Source organism: Crocuta crocuta, unplaced genomic scaffold (genome assembly GCF_008692635.1).
Source record: "Crocuta crocuta isolate KB4526 unplaced genomic scaffold, BGI_CrCroc_1.0 scaffold249, whole genome shotgun sequence".
Lineage (NCBI taxonomy): Eukaryota > Metazoa > Chordata > Mammalia > Carnivora > Hyaenidae > Crocuta > Crocuta crocuta.
The window spans coordinates 693243-716040 of NW_027533262.1; the positions used below are offsets into that span (position 1 = coordinate 693243).

The 22798-nt window shown below is 37.8% G+C and overlaps 1 protein-coding gene and 1 long non-coding RNA gene across 5 annotated transcripts in view; one reads left to right on the forward strand and one right to left on the reverse strand.

The window, feature by feature from the left end:
* Positions 1-1882: 1882 nt before the first annotated feature.
* Positions 1883-19335, reverse strand: LOC144217826 (uncharacterized). The gene is made up of 4 exons (XR_013330966.1): positions 19198-19335; positions 18527-18557; positions 2396-2536; positions 1883-2209 (listed from the first exon to the last, which is right to left on the reverse strand). It is a non-coding gene; the product is annotated as an uncharacterized LOC144217826 (long non-coding RNA).
* NUP35 (nucleoporin 35) overlaps positions 11543-22798 on the forward strand; it is a 44085-nt gene continuing 32829 nt past the window's right edge. Inside the window, exon 1 of one of the 4 annotated variants that reach the window (XM_077747550.1) lies at positions 11543-11575. Coding sequence is in view for 1 of the 4 variants with exons in the window: in XM_077747548.1 (XP_077603674.1) it covers positions 19533-19572 (40 nt within the window). In the remaining 3 variants the exon portion in view is untranslated. Of the gene's footprint in view, positions 11576-13481; positions 13524-19488; positions 19573-19980; positions 20122-22798 lie in introns of those variants that run through there. The other 3 variants (XM_077747551.1, XM_077747548.1, XM_077747549.1) reach the window with 3 other exon arrangements.

A 22798-nucleotide genomic window follows, 5' to 3' on the forward strand; every position in this document is an offset into this window, starting at 1 on the left:
AAATGGTGCCTAATATAAGGATATGTACACAATGACTTGATTTTGTTAATCCTTATTATTTACAGAGTGATGAATTCTTCAGTTAAACACACACACACACACAAATAGCACAATTTGCTTTTGCTCTTGTTTTTTACCCACTCTTCCACTTGCATATCAGCAGGAGAGGAAATGTGCTCCATTGTTTGTACTCTAAGCTCCCATTTCCCTCTGTCTATAGCTCAGTTCTTCTAAATTTGTGAATTTAGAATTAATAACCATTGTAATTACTACTGTGCAACTTCATGAACTCTGAGGGGTAAATGAAAACAGATAATGTCTTGCCACTAGAGATTTGTTTGTATATACCTTTTAGAAAAGCAAATTTGTTTTTTTTTTTCCCCCTGAAATAAAAGCCTGAGCTCTCAAGTCAGAGTGTCTTAATTTAAATGTCTACTCCAGTGCTTACATGGCTAAGTTAATATCTCTAGGCCTCTTCATTGAGTTGTTTTAAAGATGGAGATAATGTAAGCGAACCTTTTAGCACAGCACCTGGCACATTGTTCTTAATAAGTATTCGTTACTATTAGTATAGTATATATATATATACTATATATATATAGTATATATAAAAGTATAATAATTATTGTGGTTGGAGCCAGTTGGCAGCCTCATCTGATAAACCCATTACCTTAGAAAGATAAATAGATAAATCTTTAAGAGCACAAGAAAGCAAGAAACAGTGTCACCAGTGGAGTATAAATTCTGGAAATATGCAGGATTAAGGATAAAAGGAAACACATATACATACCTAGGACTCCTTTGAAGATGGAATCATTCCAGAATTGCTCTGAGCGTAGAGACTGGATAGATATTGTCAGGGGAAAGATTATGTTGGTATGGGCTGGGTATAAGTGTTGAGGGGTCAGATGAGCATATTTGGCCAGCTCCTCCAGACTTTTGCTAAAGAATTAGCAGTGGAAGCCTTTAGCCACTAGTTAAAACAGGGATGTAGGCGCTATGCCTAGTGAGGCAGATAGCTACTGAGACTACAGAAGCATTCTCCCTACCCCACCATTAAAAAGACAAACTCCCAAGGGGCGCCAAGGGGGCCAACTGGGTGGCTCAGTTGGTTAAGCACACAACATCGGCTCCGGTCATGATCTAACAGCTCGTGGATTCAAGCCCCGTATCGGGCTCTGTGCCGGCTACTCAGAGCCTGGAGCCTGCTTCAGATTCTTTGTCTCCCTCTCTCTCTCTCTGCCCATCCCCCAGTCATGCTCTGTCTCTCTCTCCCTCAAAAAAAAAAAAAAAGACAAACTCCCCAAATTCCCCAAATGTCCCTAATAGCAATTAGCATCACTCAAATAGTGTGAATTTCACACAAAAAGAGACAAATAGATCAGTGGCACAGAGTACAGAATAATAGACCTAGATATATATGAGTATAACTTCTCTCATTTTGGTCACTGATAGATGCACTAGGGCAACTCCCAAGTTATATGGTTTCTCAGGAGCCTCATCACATTATTTATAATCTCATATTGCACTTGTAATTAACCACATTTTTTTTGATTCTGTTATTTTTTTCATATCTCCATATTGTACTTTTTTTTCCTCCCACCCCCCAGCCTAAAGACAATTTAAAAATAGAGGGTAAGAGGTGCCTGGGTGGCTCAGTCAGTTAACCATCCAACTTTGGCTCAGGTTGTGATCTTGCAGTTCATGAGTTCAAGTCCTGCATCAGGCTCTGTGCTGACAGCTCAGAGCCTGGAGCCTGCCTCACATTCTGTGTCTCCTCCTCTCTCTGTCCCTCCCCTTCTCTCTCTTTCTCTTTAAAATAATAAAACATTAAAAAAAATTAAAATGGGGGAAGATGGCATATTCAAAAAGGAATTAAAGAGACTTTAATAAAGGGTTTATTTACAAAGGTGTGGACAGAGGAAACATTCAGGAGATGGAGAAGCACCTTGAATCTAGCAATAGTGGACAGCCATTGCAACCTCTTGGACAAAGTGCAGGGGGTAAGAGAAGTTACCTGAGGGGTGCCTGGGTGGCTTAGTCGGTTAAGCGTCCGACTTTCGCTTAGGTCATGATCTCACGGTTCGTGGGTTCAAGCCCCGCGTCGGGCTCTGTGCTGACTGCCAGCTCAGAGCCTGGAGCCTGTTTCAGAGTCTGTGACTCCCTCTCTCTCTGACCCTCCCCTGCTCGCGCTGTCTCTCTCTCTCTCCTAGAAATGAATAAAACATTAAAAAAAAATTAAAAAAAAAAAAAAAAAGAGAAGTTACCTGAATGTTGGAAAAGTTGTAGCCATGGAGAGGTACTGCTAGATAGGAGAGAGCAGCGGCCTTAGGTAGAGGCACAGAGCCACTGCCAAACTGTGGCCTGACAGGGTGGGAGCCCTGGAAATAAATACCTTCTCTTCTCCTCCTCCAATCTCTTCCCTGTGACTTTAGTTGGCTAGACTCAGCCAGAAGCAGCAAGTCAGTGGAAGCCAGACGACACAACCCTTATGTGTAGATCTCCTCAGGGGCACGGCAGGACAGAAAAAGTAAACCTGTAGGATCCAAGAGAGAATATCTAGCATGCTAAACACTGCAAATCATTTGGAATCCTGATTGTCACCCGCCAGATTTATTATTTTCGGTTTCATAAAATCTGTGAACTCTGTAAGAATGCCATGTCTACAAGTTATTGACAAAAGAGTCGGACAGAGCAATTCTACGTATTAGTACTTACTATTAGGCAACAGCTCTCTTGGTTGAATTTTCCTTTTCATATGGTAGGTTAATCAACCATTTAAACAAGTTTAATTCATCCCCTAAGTAAACTCTCTCACATGGTTAACAAGGCTAGTATGTTGTTGTTACTTCATACACCTAACCTTTCTTCATCCAGCAACCTAGTAATTCTGTCACTGAAAGAAGTGGCTCTTGGGGGGGCGCCTGGGTGGCTTAGTCGGTTAAGCGTCCGACTTTTGCTTAGGTCATGATCTCGCGGTTCGTGGGTTCGAGCCCCACGTCGGGCTCTGTGCTGACTGCCAGCTCAGAGCCTGGAGCCTGTTTCAGAGTCTGTGACTCCCTCTCTCTCTGACCCTCCCCAGCTCACGCTCTCTCTCTCTCTCTGTCTCCTAGAAATAAAAAACAAACAAACCAAAAAAAAAAAAAACATTAAAAAAAGTAAAAAATAAAAAAAAGAAAGTATTGTTTAAAAAAAAAAAAAGAAGTGGCTCTTGAACATGACTTCGTAAACCAAAGCTATCTCTGGTTTCTCTTTTTTTTTTTTTTTTTCCAGAAACAAAAAGATTTATAAGTTTTTCCCAGGATTGGGAAATGTATAATTTCCCTTAAGAATAGCTTTGTATGTATAATTTATAGCATTCTCCTTTCCCTTTTTTGAAAAGAACTGGTCTAATCATTGCCTATCTTCAGCTGTATGGTGCTCTCACAGCATGTCTCCAATATGACTGATCTGGCTTTGAGGACATTAGTCGCAGTTTTTCTCAGTACTTCTTCAATACATAGAAAAAACTTGTTCCATATTAAGGGTTCCCCTGTAGACGACTTTTTCACGGAACAAATATTTATTGGTCATCTACTACATGTCTACTGTCCACATGTCTACAACTACTGTTGTAGACCCTGGGAATACAATGATCAGCAAAACACAAAAATTCCTGCCTTGTGGAGCTTGTGTTCAAAGTAATACTGTTTAGTAATAATCAGACATCATCTACATTGATTTTCTCCTAATTTTATTTTATTTATTTATTTTTATTTATTTTTTTATTTTTTATTTATTTATTTTTTTTACAAATAGTTTATTGTCAAATTAGTTTCCACATAACACTCAGTGCTATTTTCTCCTAATTTTAAAATGTCGGAACCATGGAGCCCTTTTCGTTAGGAGAAGTAGACACTACCAAGAATCTTGGCCTGCAGGGGCAGTATTTTCTAAGGATCTCTGAACACAATTACTCCTGTCCTACTGAAGGGAATATCAGCCTTAATTAGAAATACAGAAACTACTCCTCACCAGTAACTTTCTACAAAGTTAACGTCAATTAACAACAAAAACAAAATTTAAAGAAAACAACTTCCTGGTTTTATCATCACCTGGGGAAAAAATTTTGTCTACAGATAACCATTGTGTATTCTTTTCATTGCAAGAAAAGATACCTAAAAATTATAGGGTTTTTTTTTTTCAGGTTTTAATTTAAATTGTAGTTAGTTAACAGATAGTAGAGTCTTCATTTCAGGCATAGACTTTAGTGACATAACACTCAGTGTTCATCCCAACAAGTGCCCTCCTTAATACCCTTCACCCATTTAGCCCATCTGGTTGCCTATCTCTCCTCCAGTAACCCTCAGTTTGTTCTCTATAGTTAAGAGTGTTTTATGTTTGCCTTTCTTTCGTTTTTTCCCTATGTCTATTTGTTTGGTTTCTTAAATTCCACATATGAGTGAAATCATATATTTGTCTTTCTCTGACTTATTTCACTTAGCATAATATACTCTCACTCTATCCACATGATTGCAAATGGCAAGATTTCATTCTTTTTTATGGCTAAGTAATATTCCATTGTATATATATCACAATTTCTTTGTCCATTCATTACTCAAAGGAGATTTGGGCTCCCTCCACAGTTGGCTATTGTTGATAATGCTACTGTAAACACCAGGGTGCATGTGTCCCTTTAGATCAGTATTTTGGTATCTTTTGGGTAAATACCTAGTGGTGCAATTGCTGGGTCCTAGGGTAGTTCTATTTTTAACTTTTTGAGGAACCTCCATACAGTTTTCTAGAGTGCACCACTTTGTATTCTCACTAGCAGTGTAAGAGGGTTCCTCTTTCTCTGCATACTCATCAACATCTGTTGTTTTCTGTGTTGTTAATTTTAGCCATTCTGACAGGTGTGAGGTAATATCTCATTGTAGTTTTTATTTGTATTTCCCTGATGAGTGATGTTGAGCATCTTTTCATGTGTCTGTTGGCCATCTGTATGTCTTTTTTGGGAAGATGTCTATTCAGGTCTTCTGCCCATTGCTTAATTGGATTATCTGGTTTTTGGGTATTGAGTTTTATAAGTTCTTTATAGATTTTGGATACTAACCTTTTTCTGGATATATCATTTGCAAATATCTTCTCCCATTCCAAAGGTTGCCTTTTAGTTTTGTTGATTAATCAGATCAACAAGACCTAGTATTCATAATTGTGTATGTATACAGATGCAAAATATGCAAAGCAAAAACTTATAGAACTGAAAGAATAAATAGATAAATCTACAATCATACTTAGACACTTCATTCCTTACCAAATGATAGGACAAATGTACATAAAATAAACAAGGATATAGAAGAACTCAATACCATCAACCAACATGATCCAGTTGACATTTATAGAATATACCACCCAACAGCAGTAGAATATTCATTTTCCTCAGGTGCCCATGAAACATATACCAAAATAGGCCATATCCTGGGCTATAAATCAAACCCCCCAAAATGTAAAATCATATAGAATGTATCTTCTTAAGTTAATATATTTATTTTGAGAGAGACTGAACACATGCATGAGTTGGGGAGGGGCAGAGAGAGAAGGAAAGAGAATCCCAAGCAGGCCCCATGCTGCCAGTGCAGAGCCCAAAATGGGACTTGATCCCACTAACAGTGAGATCATGACCTGAGCCCAAATCAAGAGTCAGATGCTTCACCAACTAAACCACCTAGGCGCCCTTGTAATGTATTTCTTGACCACACTGGAATGATATTACAAATCATTAATAGAGTGATACCAGGAAAATATCCCAACACTTGGAAATTAAGTAGCACACTTCAAAAATCCATAGGGTAGATAAGGCAAATATTTCAGAGAAAAAAAAACACATTAACTGAATGAAAATAAAAATAATCATAGAAAAATGTGTGGGACATAGCTAAAACAGTACTGAAAGGGAAATTTATAGGAGATATGAAATATATACATTAGAAAAAAGGACAAGTCTCAAATCAATAATTGAAGCCCTTACTTCAAGAACCTAGAAAAAGAAAAAAAAAAAGAACCTAGAAAAGGAAAAGCAAAAGAAGAACAAAGAAAACAGAAGGATGAAAGAAATCAATGAAACTGAAAATAGAAAAATAATAGAGAAAAATCAATGAAACAAAGAGTTAGTTCTTTGAAAGGACCAATAAAATTAACAAACCTCTTGCAAGATTGACAAAGAAAAAAGAGAGAAGACACAAATTACCAGTATCAGTAGACATACCAGTATCATAGACAACAGAAGGACAGTAAAGAGATACTATGAACAACTTTATACATATAAACTTGGCAACTTAGACAATGACACTTCCTTGAAAAGTACAAACTACCACCACTCAATATGATTAAATAATCTGAATAGCTATACAGACTATTAGGTAAATTGAATCAGCAATTTAAGAGCTGCTAAAAAGAGAAATCTCCAAGATCAGATTTTCTTATAAAACTTCATTGGAGAATTCTACCAAGTGTTTAAAAGGGATTAATGCTACGCCTACACAATTTCTTCCAGAAACCAGAAGGGAACTCTTTGCAATTCATTTTTTATGAAGCTAGTTTTAGTCTCATACCCAAACCAAACAAATGACAGTGAATAAAAAGAAAACTACAGGCAATATCACACTTGAAATATAAATGTGAAACTCCTTGACAAAATATTAGCAAATAGAATTTAGCTATATAAAAAATGAATTATCTACCATGACAGAGAGGGGTTTATTTCGGGTATGCAAAGCTGGTTCAACGTTTGAAAGTCAACCAGTAAAATCCACCATATTATCAGGCAAAGAAGAAAGGTCCCATGATCACAGCAATCAGTGCAGGAAAGGCATTTGACAGACTTCAACACCCACTCAGCACCCTCCAAGAAAAATAAGAAAAAGGAAGAACTTTCTCAACTTGATAAAAAAGAACTACAAAAAAACCTATAGCTAACATTATAATTCATGGTGAAAGACTGCATGCTTTTTTTTTAATTGGAAAGAAGGAAAAGATGTGCATGCTCACTGCTCTTCTTCAACATATTGTTTCAATTTTCTAGCCAGTGCAATAAATCAAGAAAAGGAAATAAAAATTTTACAGATCAGAGAGGAAGAAATGAAAGTGTCTGTTTTGTAGACAGCACTGTTGTCTACATAAAAATCCCAAAGAATCTACAAAAAGACTAGAATAAGTGAGTTCAGCAAGGTTGAACCAGATAAATATCTAAAATTAATTTAATTTCTACATGCTTGCAATGAACACTTGGTCACCAAAATTTAAAAGGCAATACCAGGGACACCTGGTGGCTTAGTCGGTGATCTCACAGTTTTGAATTCAAGTCCCGCATTGGGCTATCTGCTGTCAGTACAGAACCAGCTTTTGATCCTCTGTCTCCCTCTCTCTCTGCCCCTCCCTCTCCCCCGCTATCTCTCGCTCTCCCTCAAAAATAAACTTAAAAAAAAAAGGCAATACCATTTCCAATCATTCAAAAAAGAGAGAGAGAGACAGATGGACGAATGCTGAGGTATAAATAAATTTAACAAAACATGTATAGGACTTATATGCCCCAAATCTCAGAATGCTGATAAAAGAAACTGAAGATCTAAATAAATGGAGAAATATGCTGTGTTTATGGATTGGAAAATTCAGCATAGTGAAGATGTCAATCTTCCCCAGGTTGATACACAGGTTTAATGCAATTCCTATCAAAATCTCAGCAAGAATTTTTATAGACATAGATAAGATTATTCTAAAATATATATGGAGGGGCGCCTGGGTGGCTTAGTCGGTTAAGCGTCCGACTTTCGCTTAGGTCATGATCTCACGGTTCGTGGGTTCAAGCCCCGCGTCGGGCTCTGTGCTGACTGCCAGCTCAGAGCCTGGAGCCTGTTTCAGAGTCTGTGTCTCCCTCTCTCTCTGACCCTCCCCTGTTCACGCTGTCTATCTCTCTCTCTCCTAGAAATAAATAAAAATTTAAAAAAATAAAAAAAAATAAAATATATATGGAAAGGCAAAGAACAAGAATATCTACAAGAATTTTGAAAAAGTGTGCTTATTATATAGCTAGATCAGTATTTATCATATAGCTATAAGACTTACTATATAGCTACAGTAATCAAGTTTGTGTGGTTGACAGAGAGAAAGACATATTGATCAAAGGAACAAAAAGAACAGAGAACCCTGGAAATAGACCCACATAAACAAATTTAATTGACTTTTGACAAAAGTATAAAAGCAAAGAAAGAAAGAGCCTTTTCAACAAATGGTGCTAGAGCAACTGCATATCTGGATTTCCATAGTTTAAAAAATGAACTTGTTGTAGTCTAATACCTTCAACAAAAATTAATTAAAATATGGAGCACAGAGGTGCCTGCAGCGGCTAAATTGGTTAAGCATCCAACTTCAGCTCAGGTCACAATCTCACAGTTTGTGAGTTTGAGCCCCACGTTGGGCTCTGCACGGACAGCTTGGAGCCTGGAGCCTGTTTCAGATTCTCTCTCTCTCTCTCTCTCTCTCTCTCTTCTCTCTGCCCCTCCCCTGTTCATGCTCTCCCTCTCTCTCAAAAATAAACATTAAAAAATGTTTTAAAAATGGAGCACAAACTTAAATGTTAAACTATAAAAATTTTAGAGAAGAATAGGAGAGAACCTTTGGGATCTAGTGCTAGGGCAAAAAGTTCTTAGGCTTGACACCAAACTCATGGTCCATAAATGGAAAAATTTATAAACTAGACTTAATCAAGATTTAAATTTTTTACTCTGTGAAAGACCTTATTAAAAGGATAAAAAGATAAGCTACAGAGTAGAAGAAAATATTTGCAAACCATATATCCAACCAAAGACTAGTATATAGAATATATTAAAGAACTCTCAAAACTCAATAGTAAAAACTCCATCAAATTAGAAAATGGACAAAATGCAAGAAGAGACATTTTACTGAGAAGGAAATACATATGATAAGAGAAGCACGTGATAAGAGGTTCAACATCATTAGCCATCAGGGAAGTGCAAGTTAGAGCCAAAATAAGGTATCACTACATACCTATCATAATGGTTAAAATAAAAAATAATGCCACTATAAATTTTGGCAAGGATGTGAAGAAGCTGGATCACTTTTTGCATTGCTGGTGGGACTGTAAGATTGTACAGCCACTCTGAAAAACAGTTTGGCAATTTCTTATGCTAAATATACAACTAACATAAGCCCTAGCAATGGTAATCCTGGCCATTTTCCTCAGAGAAATGATGATGTATATTAATACAAAAACCTGTAAATTAATGTTTAGAGCAGCTTTACCTATAAGAGCCCAAACTGAAAACAACCTAGATATCTTTTAATGAGTAAATGGTTAACAATATCATGGTGGTAGTGCTTCCATACCATGGAACACTACTAAGCAATAAAACTGAATGAACTACTGATACCTGCAACAAACTGGATGAACCTCTGGAGAATTATGCTGAGTAAAAAGCCAATCCTCAAATGTTATACACTGTGTTATTTCATTAATATAACATTCTTGAAATGACAAAATTATAGAAACAGAGAACAGATTAGTGGTTGCCAGAGATTAAGAAATTGGTGGCAACAGAGGGAAGTGGTTGTGGATATAAAAGGGCAACATGACAGATCCTTGTAGGACTGGATATATCTTCTGTCTTGAAGTATCAATGTTCAATATACTGGTTCTGACACCGAACTATACCATTAGGGTAAACTGGGTAAAGCAGGTATAGGATCTGTCTGCATTATTTTTTCACAATTTCCCTGTGAATCCACAAATATTTCAAAATTTAAAAAGTTTAATTAAAAAAATGTTGGGGCACCTGGGTGGCTCAGTCAATTGAGCATCTGGCTTCAGCTCAGGTCATGATCTCATGATTTGTGGGTTCGAGCCCTGTGTTGGGCTCTGTGCTGACAGCTCAGAGCCTAGAGCCTATCTCAGATTCTGTGTCTCCCTCTCTCTCTAACCCTCCCCTACTCACATTGTCTGTGCGTGTGTCTCTCTCTCTCTCAGAAATAAACAAAACATTAAAAAATTTTTAAAAAAATGTTAACAAGGGGTGCCTCAGTGGCTCAGTTTATTAAGCGTACAACTTCGGCTCAGGTCATGATCTCATGGTTTGTGAGTTAGAGCCCCACATCGGGCTCTGTGCTGACAGCTTAGAGCCTGGAGCCTGCTTCAGATTCTGGTTTCCCTCTCTCTCTCTCTGCCCCTCCCCCACTCCCATTCTGTTCTCTCTCAATCTCTATCTCTTTCAAAAATAAGTAAACATTAAAAAAATGTTAACAAGAACAAAAATCCAAGTACCTGGCCTCATGGAATTTATAATCTAGTTGGGGGATAGATAGTATTCTAAAAATTACAGAAGTGTATAATTCAAAGTGTGATCTTGTCTAATTACACAAGAAATCTCTCTCAACTTTTGAGTGACATTTGAGATCAGTTCTAAAAGATAAATAGGTGTTAACCAACTGAGGGGAGTGGGTTGTCAGAGATCTTCCAGAACTGAGGGAAGAACACATGTAAAGACTCAGGAGTAGTCTGGCACATTAGAGTAATGTAAAGAAAGCTGAGTGGCTGGAACAGTGAATAAGAGATAAGATGGTGTCAGACTAGGCTGAGCTGTTAGGCCAGTCAAGTAGAGGCTTTCAGGCAGCTTTAGGATTTTGGGCTTTTAGAGCAGTGGAAACAATGGAAACGTTTTAAGCAGGAGACCGGAAAGTTATTTTTATTTAATTTTTTTAATTTTTAAAATTTTTTTCCAGAAAGTTTTTTTTTAATGTTTTTAATTTATTTCTGAGAGAGAGAGAGAGAGAGAATGAGCAGGGGAGGGTCAGAGAGAGAGGGACACAGGATCGGAAGCAGGCTCCAGGCTCTGAGCTAGATGTCAGCACAGAGCCCAGCGCGGGGCTTGAACCCACAAACTGTGAGATCATGACCTGAGCCAAAGTCAGATGCTTAACAGACTGAGCCACCCAGGCGCCCCTGGAAAGTTATTTTTAAAAGGACACTCTAATTGCATTGTGGAGAATGGATTAAGGAGGAAAAGGAAAAGCAATCAGGAAGCTAAGTCCAGGTATCAGATGATAAAGCTGGAATTTGTCTATAGAATAAGAACATTAAGAAGTGAATATATTTGCAAGGTATTAAAAGCAGAATTCATAGGACCTGGCACTGGACTGGTGTCGGAAAGAGGTTTTCAAGACCATTCCAAGGTTTCAGGCTTTACCAGCTAGATAGCTGGTGGTGTCTTTCTCTGAGATAAATATTGATGTTTTACAGAAAAGACTTTAAGTTTGGGTTTTTATAATTGATTTTGGGGTGCTTTTGAAATATCCAAATGCAGATGCTATAGAGCCAGTTGAATGTATAAATTTGGACCTCAGAGAATGATCTGGGTTGGTAGTATGAATTGAGAGTCACTGAGGGTAATAGACGCAGATGACATCACATTGGAAAGAGTTTTGAATAAGACCAGACCATAAGATTGAGCCTTGGGGACAACCACATTTAAAGGCTGGATAGGGAAGGATGAGTCAAGAGAAGAAACTCAGCCATATGATCACAGAGGTAGGAGGAAAACCAAGAGAGTATAATGTCAATGAAATGAAGGAGAATTTCAAAGAGTGTTTAATGTGAACTGATGCTGTTGAAATTTATTTAAGACAAAGACAGAAAATGTCTAGAATTTAGCTTCATAGAGATCTTCAGTGACCCTGACAAGAGCTCTTTGGTGGATTAATGGGGAAAGAAGCCAAATTCGTCTATTAAAAGCTACGTAATATACTGAATGACAGATAAGAACAATAGTATAAATTTCAGTTATTGAGCATATATTGTATATAGCCATTCACTAGGTGAATAATTCAATGTACTACATGTGAATTAGTTACTATTATTTATTTTATTTTATTTTTTTAATTTTTTTTATTTATTATTTCTAGGAGAGAGAGAGAGACAGTGTGAGCAGGGGAGGGTCAGAGAGAGAGGGAGTCACAGACTGAAACAGGCTCCAGGCTCTAAGCTGGCAGTCAGCACAGAGCCCGACGCGGGGCTCGAACCCACGAACGTGAGATCATGACCTAAGCGAAAGTTGGACGCTTAACTGACTAAGCCACCCACGCGCCCCTAGTTACTATTATTTAAACTATTCAGATTAAAAAACTAACATTTAGAGATTTTAATGTCACATAAATGGAGTATTTAAAATCAAAGTTTTCTCCTGTCTTAAACAAAATGCTGCTGCTACTCTAAATGAAGACATTATCAACATCATGGAAAAGATTTGTTTTTCCATGGTTTTGCTCTCAGTTTTTTACATGGAGTAAAATGTATGACCTTTGAACACCCTAGAATTTAAGCTTATTGAATAAAAAAAGAATTTAGAGAAAATGTCAAACATAACACAAAATTATAGAGACAGCATAATCAATTAGCCATCAGTAATTATCACCCCATGGCTTTTCTTGCTTAAAGGATTCCCTTAGCCATTATTCTCCTTCCCTCCTCTTGCTTTTGCCCCTCCCAACAGATTATTTCAAGGCAAAGCCCAGACAAACTCTTTCTAAAATCAATCCTATTTTTTTTTCAAAGTTGTCTATTTTGCCTACTGTAAACTTCCATGGGGCTTTCAAATATCTGATTAAACCTCTATGACAGTTCAAATATAAAAGCAGGAAAAAAGATTACACCTGAAAGTTACATACATTTTTAAAATATATACCTCATTTTTTAGAGCAGTTTTAATTTTACGGCAAGTTTCCCATATGCCCTCTGCCCCCTCCACACATGTAGTCTCCCACATTATCTCCCAGCAGAATGGTACATTTGTGATGACGGGTGATATTACATTGACACATCCTTATTATCCAAAATCCATTGTTTATATTAGGGTTCTAGGGTTCCCTCTTCATGTTGTACGTTCTCTGGGTTTGAATACATTTGTGACATGTATCCATTATATTATATTATGTATATGTATTATATACAGGGTAGTTTCACTGCCCTAAAAGTCCTATTGTACCTATTCATCCCTCCCTCTAAAAGTTATGTAAATTTTGATGTTACTTTTTCACTCCAACAGATGAAAGGAACTATTTAATTGATTTAAAGACAACAGGTGAATCAGCTATACTGATGTTTCCTTTGATATTTGGCTGTCCCCTTTCTGCCAGTTGTTTACAAAACCTCATACAGTTCCAAATGCAATAGTTTATTTTTAATTTATAAAGACATGGCTTTGGTAATTACATTTATAGAAGTCAGATAATGCAAATGGATTGGATTTTTAATGGATTTGTATTTGCCTGAACATGTTCCCTATGTGTTAAACATCATAAAACTCCCTAGGCGATCACTTGTCTTTGGGCCCTATGAAGTCATGGTTCCTCTGTGTGCTTTATGTGACATGACAATCTAAGTGACTTGCAGCCCATGCCACAGCAACTGCCAAAGGCTGAGATTATGAGAGCATAAGTGAAGTGATAAGATGCTTCCTCTCCTTGCTTTCTTTCTGAAGGTGAGAAACTCTATCCTTTCCTTAAAGTTTTACTGAGATGGATATCTTTTTTTTTCACTTTTCATTTAAAAAAGTCCTTGCTTTTATTTTTAAGATAGATGGAGAGTGGGCTTTTAGGAGAATGAATTTATACTTAGATACAAATATTGTGTGTCAGTAAATATTTATAAGTAGCTCCTGAGTATTAAGTATATATGATATATACACAAGCAGTTTGGCTGTGAATATATCAAATATATTGAACATAAATAAATTTTGAGATTTCACATATTTCTGATTTTTAAAAAATTCGTTTTGGCTTTACAAAAAAACTGAAATATATATAAAGCCCAGAGCTAATTTTCAGGTGGACTCTCTGTAGCTCCAGGTAGTCCATCCACGTGTTTCAGGGGCTTTTGAAGGTGTGAGAGTCAATAGACAGTTTAGGGCACAGGAATTCTGAGTTAGTGGGGTTTGTATTCTTCCCTTTTTTTCCAACCAGAGCAGTTCTGTTATATGTGGTAAGTATCTGCATAATATGTTGTCCAAAGAAAGGGTTTCTCATCTGACTCTGAATATCCATTGTCTACAAATATAGCACTTTAATGAAATATTATGTCATTGGAGGGCAGACTTCGAGGAACCACATGACTCTAGAATAGAAACAGGGAAGAGGTGTTCCGCTTTATTTTTTATTTTTTAAAAGAATGTTTTATCTATTTATTTATTAAATGTTTATTTACTTTTGGGAGAGAGAGAGATAGAAAGAGAGTGAGCGAGCAGGGGGAGAGGCAGAGAGAGAGGGAGATCCAGAATCTGAAACAGGATCCAGGCTCTGAGCTATCAACACAGAGCCTGATGTGGGGCTTGAACTCACAAACCGTAAGATCATGCCCTGAGCCAAAGTTGGAGGCTTAACCAACTGAGCCACCTAGGGAACCCATAGGTGTTCCACTTTACGTGAACTCTTATTTAATATGTTCAGAAAGGAAAATAGGAAAACAAGTATTGCAATTCAGATAATAATATTCATGTACAGAATATGGTAAACATGGAATATTGTTAAAGATTGTAGTTTTTACAGGAAATACAAAAAAGTAAAATCATGCCACACAAGTTTTCCATTCAGAGTAATGCAAGTTATAATAATTTCATTTTATCAAAAAAGGATAATTAGAATAAACTTCATTTTATAATAATAAGTACTTATAATAGATTAAATGTTCAAAGTATAATTTAAAAAATCTGAAAACATAAAATTGTATCAAAATTTCAGATAATTAATCTTTATTCAATATTTAGAGCTCATTCATTCATTTACTTTTTCATTATATTACTCATTTTCTTTTCCAATATATATTTACTAAAAATTGATGTAAATACAGAAAAGAAAATAAAGTTATGGTCCCTGTCCTCAAGAAAATCCATTTACTAGGGCTGAAAACAAAACAAAGGGGTGCCTGGGTGGTTCAGTTGGTTAAGCATCCAATTCTTGATTTTGGCTCAGGTCATGATTTCCTGGTTCATGAGATGGAGCCCCATGTCGCCTGCTTGGAATTCTCTCTTCTCTCTCTGCTCTTCCCCACCTGGCATGCACAGGCTCTCTCTCTCAAAATAAATTCCAAACAAAACAAAACAAAACAAAATAACTTGACATATAAGTATCTTATGGCAAATGAGTTCCAGAAACAATGCATCAGACATTCTGAAATTGAATGATGGCTGAGGGCTGGTACAGTAGGGGCAGGCTTCATGGTGGAAGAGAGGCTTGAGCTGCTACTTTTAGGAAGGACAGGACTTTGTATATTGGGGTGAAAGCAAAGAGATGGTGGGCAGAAGGATTGCTGTGATTAAGGAATACAGTGTGAATATCTTTCACAAGAGGTTGAAGGTTTGCCAAGGGAAATAATTGGAAAATTGATTAGAGAAGAAGGTTAGGATAAGAGGACCTGCTTTTTGAAGCCAGAGTTCTTAACACTTTAAGGTGAAGTTAGGGTTACAATGTGTATTCCTTTTAGGTTGCCTATGGCAATCTCTAAAAGAGATGCTCCTACTCTCCTGTGTCAGTCTGTTTGGGCTGTTATAACAGAATACCATGGATGTGAAGACTTATAGACAACAGACATTTCTTTCTCACAGTTCTGGAGGCTGGAAGTCTGAAATCAAGACACTCTCACTCTGGTGAGGCTGCATCATGGTTCACAGATGGCAGGCTTGTCACTGTACCCTCAGAGGCTGAGATAGGATGAGGTGGAGAGCTTTGTGAGGTCTCTTATAAGACTAGAAATCTCATCCATGAACGTTCCACCCCATGACCTGATCACTTCCCAAAGGCTCACTTTCAAAACTCATATTTGGGGTTAAAATTTTGCATATGAATTTTGGGGGACACAATCTATAGTAGCTTCCACCCTGTGATTTTGGTTTTCCCCTTTCCCTTTCTGTCTAGGTGAGAATGTATATCATGTAATGAGGGATATTATTGTTTGGTATGTGCTGCACACGTGGATCTTACGGAGTTAAGGATAAGGAGGTTGCCGTAGGGAATAGGAAATCAGAGAGAACTTTTGAACATCTGGGTAATATGTACAAAGAAGAGATTATTGGCTATTGGTATGTTAGATTTGGTGGGAGAGACCGAAGACAAGGAAATGTTAAGTGGTGACTACAATTGTTTAAGAATTAAGGAGGCAAAAAAAACCAAAAACAAAAAAACCACTTGGTATCTAAATGTTTGATAGCAGGGAAGATGGAAGCCAGAAAAAGCAAAGTGGACCAGGCACCTATATTAAGCATAACCACCCTTGAAAGGTATTTTTTTTTATTGTAAAGACAATAAAATCTGGAGATATTTAATACAATTTCAAGTAATATAGGATTCAAGTGGGAAAGTTGGGCTCTGAATTCAAGTCTGTTTGACCTTACATTCTGCTTTAATGTGCAATGGTTATTTTTGGGTTTCTATGACGCTAAAAGAAAAAGGGACAAATGGAATGGGGTTGGTTTTAGGGATAAGATGAGTTTTTGAGGTTTGATGTGCTGGTGGGTTGTTCAGCAAGCACCTGGAAAAGTAGCATTTGGCTTTAGAGAGTGATGGGGCATTAATTGTTTGCATAGATGAGAAGAGGGAGAGGACCAAGTTTTAAATAACAGTATTATGTCCAGGTTAGAATGAAATGGGACCAGCTATGGAAAAGTTAGGGAGAGAGTAGAAAGTTATAAGGAGAAATAGGAAGTGTAGCATCACTCAAAGAAGAAAAACATTTGAGAAAGAGATTGTCATAGCTGTTGAATACTACAGATGTCAAAGAGACAGACCTTGACTTGGCAATTAGGAAAAAAAGAGGTGCAGTCAGTTATTTCAGAAGAGGATTTATCCAGGAACCAGTGTGTAATGAATTAAAAAACAAGATGGTGAAGTTAGGGAAAGAGATTGTCTACTGAAGTCCGTAGACCCTTATTTTGATTTCTTAAAAAAAAAGGGAAGAATGTGGATGAAATTAGTGCATTGTGTCAGAAGGAAGAGCAGGGTCTAGAGAAGGTTTTTTGATAGGGCAAACTGGGCATTTTTATAACTGGGTAAGGAAAGGGCCAGGTGGAAGGGTAGGAGAGTGAAATGCAAGCGAAGAAAGGAAAATGATTTTCTTTCTTAAAAAAAAAACACAAGTTTTTAATTTGAAGAATAGCAAAAGTAAATAACACCTATAATTAACTGCTAAAAAGTTATGTAGAATAAGCTAAAGACCCTTTTTAAGCCCTCCAAGCTACAAACACCTCTCCTCCTGCATCTTCCCTGTTAATAGTTTGGCACAAATGTTTTCTAACTTTCTTCCTTCCTTTCTGGCTCCTCCTCCCCCCCTTTTTTTTTAAAGTTTATTATTTATTTTGAGAGAGAGTGTGAGCAGGGGAGGGGCAGAGAGAGCAGCAGAGAGAGAATCCCAGGTAGGCCCCACACTGTCAGCACAGAGCCCAACTCAGGATTTGATTCCACATACCATGAGATCATGAGCTGAGTTGGAACCAAGAGTTGGATGCTCAGCTGACAGAGCCACCCAGGTGCCCCATTTCTTCTCTTATTTAAATAAGCATTCCTCCCCACCCCTTTGCACATATATTCAAATATACTTTTAAGTGGCACGTAGGTGGTACATCTCTCTCTCTCTCTCTCAAAATAAACAAACATTAAAAAAATACATTTTTAAAAAACAAAATGACACCATATATATTTTTTCACATTGCTTCTTTCAGTATGTCAATCATGAAGATTTTTCTAGGTCAACACACACATACATCAAATATAACTCATGCTTTTTAACAGGTGCATAATGTTCTCTTGTTTGGCTAGATCATAACATATTTATAAATATAATATATAATATTTATATTACTCAGAAATTTCTTCATTTATAAAGCCTTCTTGGAATCTTCATCCTATAAAGGGGTTTCATGAGTGTGTTGGGCTGAATGACAGCCCCTGAAGATATCTTCACTCTAATCTCTGGAACCTATGTTACCTTACATGGCAAAAGGTGCTTTGCAAATATGACTATTGAATATGTACTGTATTACTCAGTACAGTTGGCTATTAAAATGAGAAGATTATCCTGGATTATCTCAGTGGGCCCTAAATATAATCACAAATGTCCTTATAAGAGGAAGGGACAGGGTAAGTTTACTACAGAAGTTCATGTGATGATAGAAGCAGAGAGAAACAGTGCCAGAGAGAGAAAAGATGCTGTACCACTCGCTTTGAGGGGGGAAGAAGGAGCTATCAGCCCAAGGAAATGGATTTTTCCCTGAAGCCTCCAGAAGAAACCAGTCTTGCTGACACCTTGATTTTGGCCCCATAAGACTCATTTCAAGTTTCTGCCTTCAGGACTATACAAGATAAATCTGTGTTGGTTTAAGCCGCCAAATTTGTTGTAATGTAGTATGACCTCATCTGAACTTGGCTACATCTACAAAGACTTCATTTCCAAATAAGGTTACAAAAATATGTATTGGAGGTTAGACCTTGAACATACCTTTTTGCGGGATGCAATTCAACCCACACACCTGTTAAAAAAAAAAAAGTCAATTGGTTTTAAGTTTGATTCCTGAGAACTTGCCAGAAATTAAGTAATACTGGAATTGTTACTGCCTCACTCAAATGACAACATTCTTGCTGAATTTGGGATTTCAAGAAATCCCAGAGGAAACAGGGAGAGGATGGGTGGGGATTTAGAGGATATTGAGTTTGTGGCAGACCAGAGAGCATCTCAGAATATATACTTGCTGTATATCATTTTTATAATGTCAGGGAGCAAAACAACATATATACAATGTGAGTATGTGTAACTTAAATTTGAAGACTCTCTACAGAAAAGCACTAGCGTAGGGGGAGGATGGAAGAGATGGGACAGTGAGGAGCACACAGGATTCTCCACTGTGGTGGGTTCACCGGTGTTATTAGCCTCCACTATTCAATATGTTTTTCTATACATATCAAACAATATATGCGTCACGCTAGATGTAAAATTGTGTCCCTATAACAGCATTTTTAAAAAATGGCATAGAGATTGTAGGAAATATACTTTGGGAACGCAACTCATATACCAAGGCTGAAATCAGAACTGGAAAGCGGCACCATTGCTTCATTAACGTAATTTTTCCAGGTGTTACTTGGGAAAGCTGACAGAGCGTTGGGTAAACTCACTCTAATTATGAAATCGTGAGTAAAAGAAGTTGCGCTTCCATGAAGCTTAAGCACCAACGATTCAGGAGACGCACAGCGTTAGCAAAAGCAGTGCCAGAACCATCGTTTTCAACAGAGTTCATCCGATTTCCAGCGAAATTCTTCTCGTAAATGCACAGCCTGCGCAAAGACATTTGCCCGATTCCAAGATGCCTGCTGCGGCGCCCACATTATAAGTAGAGCGCAAGACCGGAAGTTACGCAACCTCATAAGGCAGCGCGCCCTTACCCGTGAAGAGAGTTTCCGCCATTTTTGAAAATCGGGAAGGTCCGGGTCTAAGTGTGGTTGCTGCTGCGATGGCAGCCTTTGCCGTGGAACCCCAGGCGCCCACGTTGGGTGAGTGAAAACTGCTTTTTCTCGCTGCCGCTGCGATCCACGCCGTAGGCCTAAGAACAAGCAAGACTGAAAGCCAGTCATCACGTTATTTGCTAGTTTCAGTCGTGGGTACGAGCACCTGGTTCACCCACAAGTTTCTAGTTGTCCCGCTGCTCAGGGCGTCATCACCCTGCCGCCAGCAAGGCGATTCCGGGAAGCTGCGGACCTGGGTAGGGTGTGGGAATGGCTGTCCAGTGGTGACTAAGCCGTTTTTTCCCCCAACACACGGGCCGCACTCGTCCTGCCCGTACCTGAGACTGTCCCAGCGCCGGGGACGCAGTGCTGGGTTCCTGGATCCCGGGAGGCGTCCACGTGGGTGGGCGGTGCCCTGGAGTGTGGTTACAGTTTACCGGTCTTTAGTCACCTGGGGTTTTACTTTCTTTTGGATTCCTTCCCGTTCCTTGGCGTAGCAAAAGGAATCTTAATAATAGAAACTCCAGTTGTGGGACGTTTAACCCGTTGATGATCGCTATGGAGATATCGGCGTTAATAGGAAGCCGGGAGTTGTTGGTACGATTTTCCCGCCTTTATCTTGTGGAAGTGACTTTGTAGGTGTTTTCTCTAATCAGTCACGTAATGAATTTTTTAAAAATTCATTCCTATTGTTTAACGGAGAGCCTTGCTGAAAGTGTTGTCTTTCAAAAGAAAAAAATCTATCCAGTTAACAGGATGTCGATTTCCTTTTGTTTGCTGAGTTTCGGCACTTGTGAGAACCGTCAAAATTTTTAGAGCAGAAAATTGCTCTCATAGAGACGTATTTGAAAATTAAGTTCCAACTTTAGAGTTTGGAAAAGGGCAAGCGTGATAGGTGTTTGAAGAATGAGTTTTTTGTTTTGTTGTTTTCTTTTAGATTTGAATGGTGTAATAGTGCTTGCTATGCTTTATACAAAATGTTTGAGAATGAAGTAACTTGGACTGTTTTAGAATTAGTCATAAAAAGCTAAATGCATAATGTCAGTGCAGATATTCTACTACCTTTAAACGTAAGTACAGATGTTGGTCTAGATATTTATGTTTTGTGTTGTTTTAGAGGTCAGGAAACCCTTTCCAGTTCCAAAGTTTTCTACTCAACCAAAACATTTTGGGGTGCATCTTTCTTGGGGTTGTAAATGTGAACAAACCTGCCCCTGTTTATTGCCTCACCAGAAATCTGACATTTGCTATTATTAATTGTTCAAGTCCATATTTTGCAAGTGAAATAATTTTCCCTGCATCTAATGCTATATTACAATCAAAGATTACTTCAGCAAATAGTGCTAGCTGAGTAAGACCTAGTACTTACCAATTTTAGGTGTACTTACCAATTTTAGGTGTACAGACTGTGAAATTGAATTTAAGACTTGCACGATCATTGTTATAGCTCTCTCAGTGAAATTTAGTCTGGGGGGTGATTAGTGACAGTGGGGATTAAGACCTGTCTGTGCCGTCCTCACTCTGCTGCTTTCTAGTTATCACAATATATATCCAGATATATCAGAACTTTTCTTAATTCTTCTTACAATTGCCATATATATTTTTTAGGTGGGGGATGGCATGGGAGAGTGAAGTAGTTAGTGGTACCTAAAACTTTGTATTTACTAATATAGTCTCTGAATATTTGTTCAGAATACGCTTTTGTTTAGACTTTGGTGTGTATGTTCTTTGAAATATGTAATAGTAACGTAGTAACATAGCACTTTAAAACAATTACAATATAGTTATAGTTCTTCATACCTTATTTCAGTATTTGCTTTATACTTTTCCTGAATTGCTTTGCCTTTTTCCTCTTTTATACACTTGCATTGTCATTGTTAAAACCAAGTCTACTATAATGAGGAAGGATAAATAAGAGCATTTGGATAGCAAGAAACAAATATTTGAGACTGCTTAGAAGTTAAGACATAGTTAACCATGTAAATAATACATTAAAAGTGTGGCCTTTCTGAGTGCAATGAATCACATTCAGTTTTGTTACATAGTTGAGAACTTAAATTTTCATGAGCAGAAATTGCAAATTCTACATTTACTCTTCAGTCACTCAGTTTTTGCTATCTTAAGATATCCTTGGAATAATAATAAATGTTTGTTAAGTGCTTACTGATATTAGGTACTGGGTCAAGTGCTTTATTTGCTGTAATTCTAATCAAAGCCCTGTGAGTGGGTGCTGTGATTATGCTCATTGTGCTAAGACACATGAACCCAGGTCTCTGATGCCAGGGCCTATTTTTCTCATACTGTGCTAGTTTGCTCTAAAATTAGAGTAGGTTATAGCTTCCTTATTTTCATAATGGGAATAATAATACCTACACTGTAAATTGTAAAAACTAATTTTGAATTGATGATTGTGAAGTATTAACTCTCTTTAAATTGGTTTTATGTTAGGGAAACTTTTTTTTTTTTAATATTTTTTTATTTGTTTCTAGGAGGGAGAGAGACAGTGTGAGCAGGGGAGGGTCAGAGAGAGAGGGAGACACAGACTCTGAAACAGGCTCCAGGCTCTGAGCTGGCAGTCAGCACAGAGCCCGACCCGGGGCTCTAACCCACGAACCGCGAGATCATGACCTAAGTGAAAGTCGGACGCTTAACCGACTAAGCCACCCAGGCGCCCCTATGTTAGGGAAACTTTTATTGATTATTCTTAACCTTAAAATGATTTTTAAAAAATGATCCAAAAAAATAAAGTTTCCAAAGTTTTCAATATGTTTCTTAGTTTCTAATCATCATTATTATTTTATATGTGCTCTAGTTTCTTTTTTATCACAAAAATGATTTACAGTTTTTGTTTATGGGAAGGAAAAAAATGGGATATATAGCAAACTAAACCCATTGTGTCTGATATGCTAAGACTTTGTGTAACTAGCACACCCACCCTTTCCTTGTTTTTGGTTGGTGGATAGTAGAAACTGGCCCAGAAATGAAGTTATTCTGTATGCATTAAGAATTTTTAAAAGAGGGGCGCCTGGGTGGCTTAGTCGGTTGAGCGTCCGACTTTCACTTAGGTCATGATCTCGCGGTTTGTGGGTTCGAGCCCCGCGTCGGGCTCTGTGCTGACTGCCAGCTCAGAGCCTNTAAAAAATGTTTACTTCTTTATTTTTGAGAGAAAGCAGGAGAGCGTGCAAATACGAGTAGGGGAGAGGCAGAGAGAGGAAGAGAATCCGAAGCTGGCTCCCTGCTGTCAGTGCAGAGCCTGATGGGGGGGGGGGGGGGG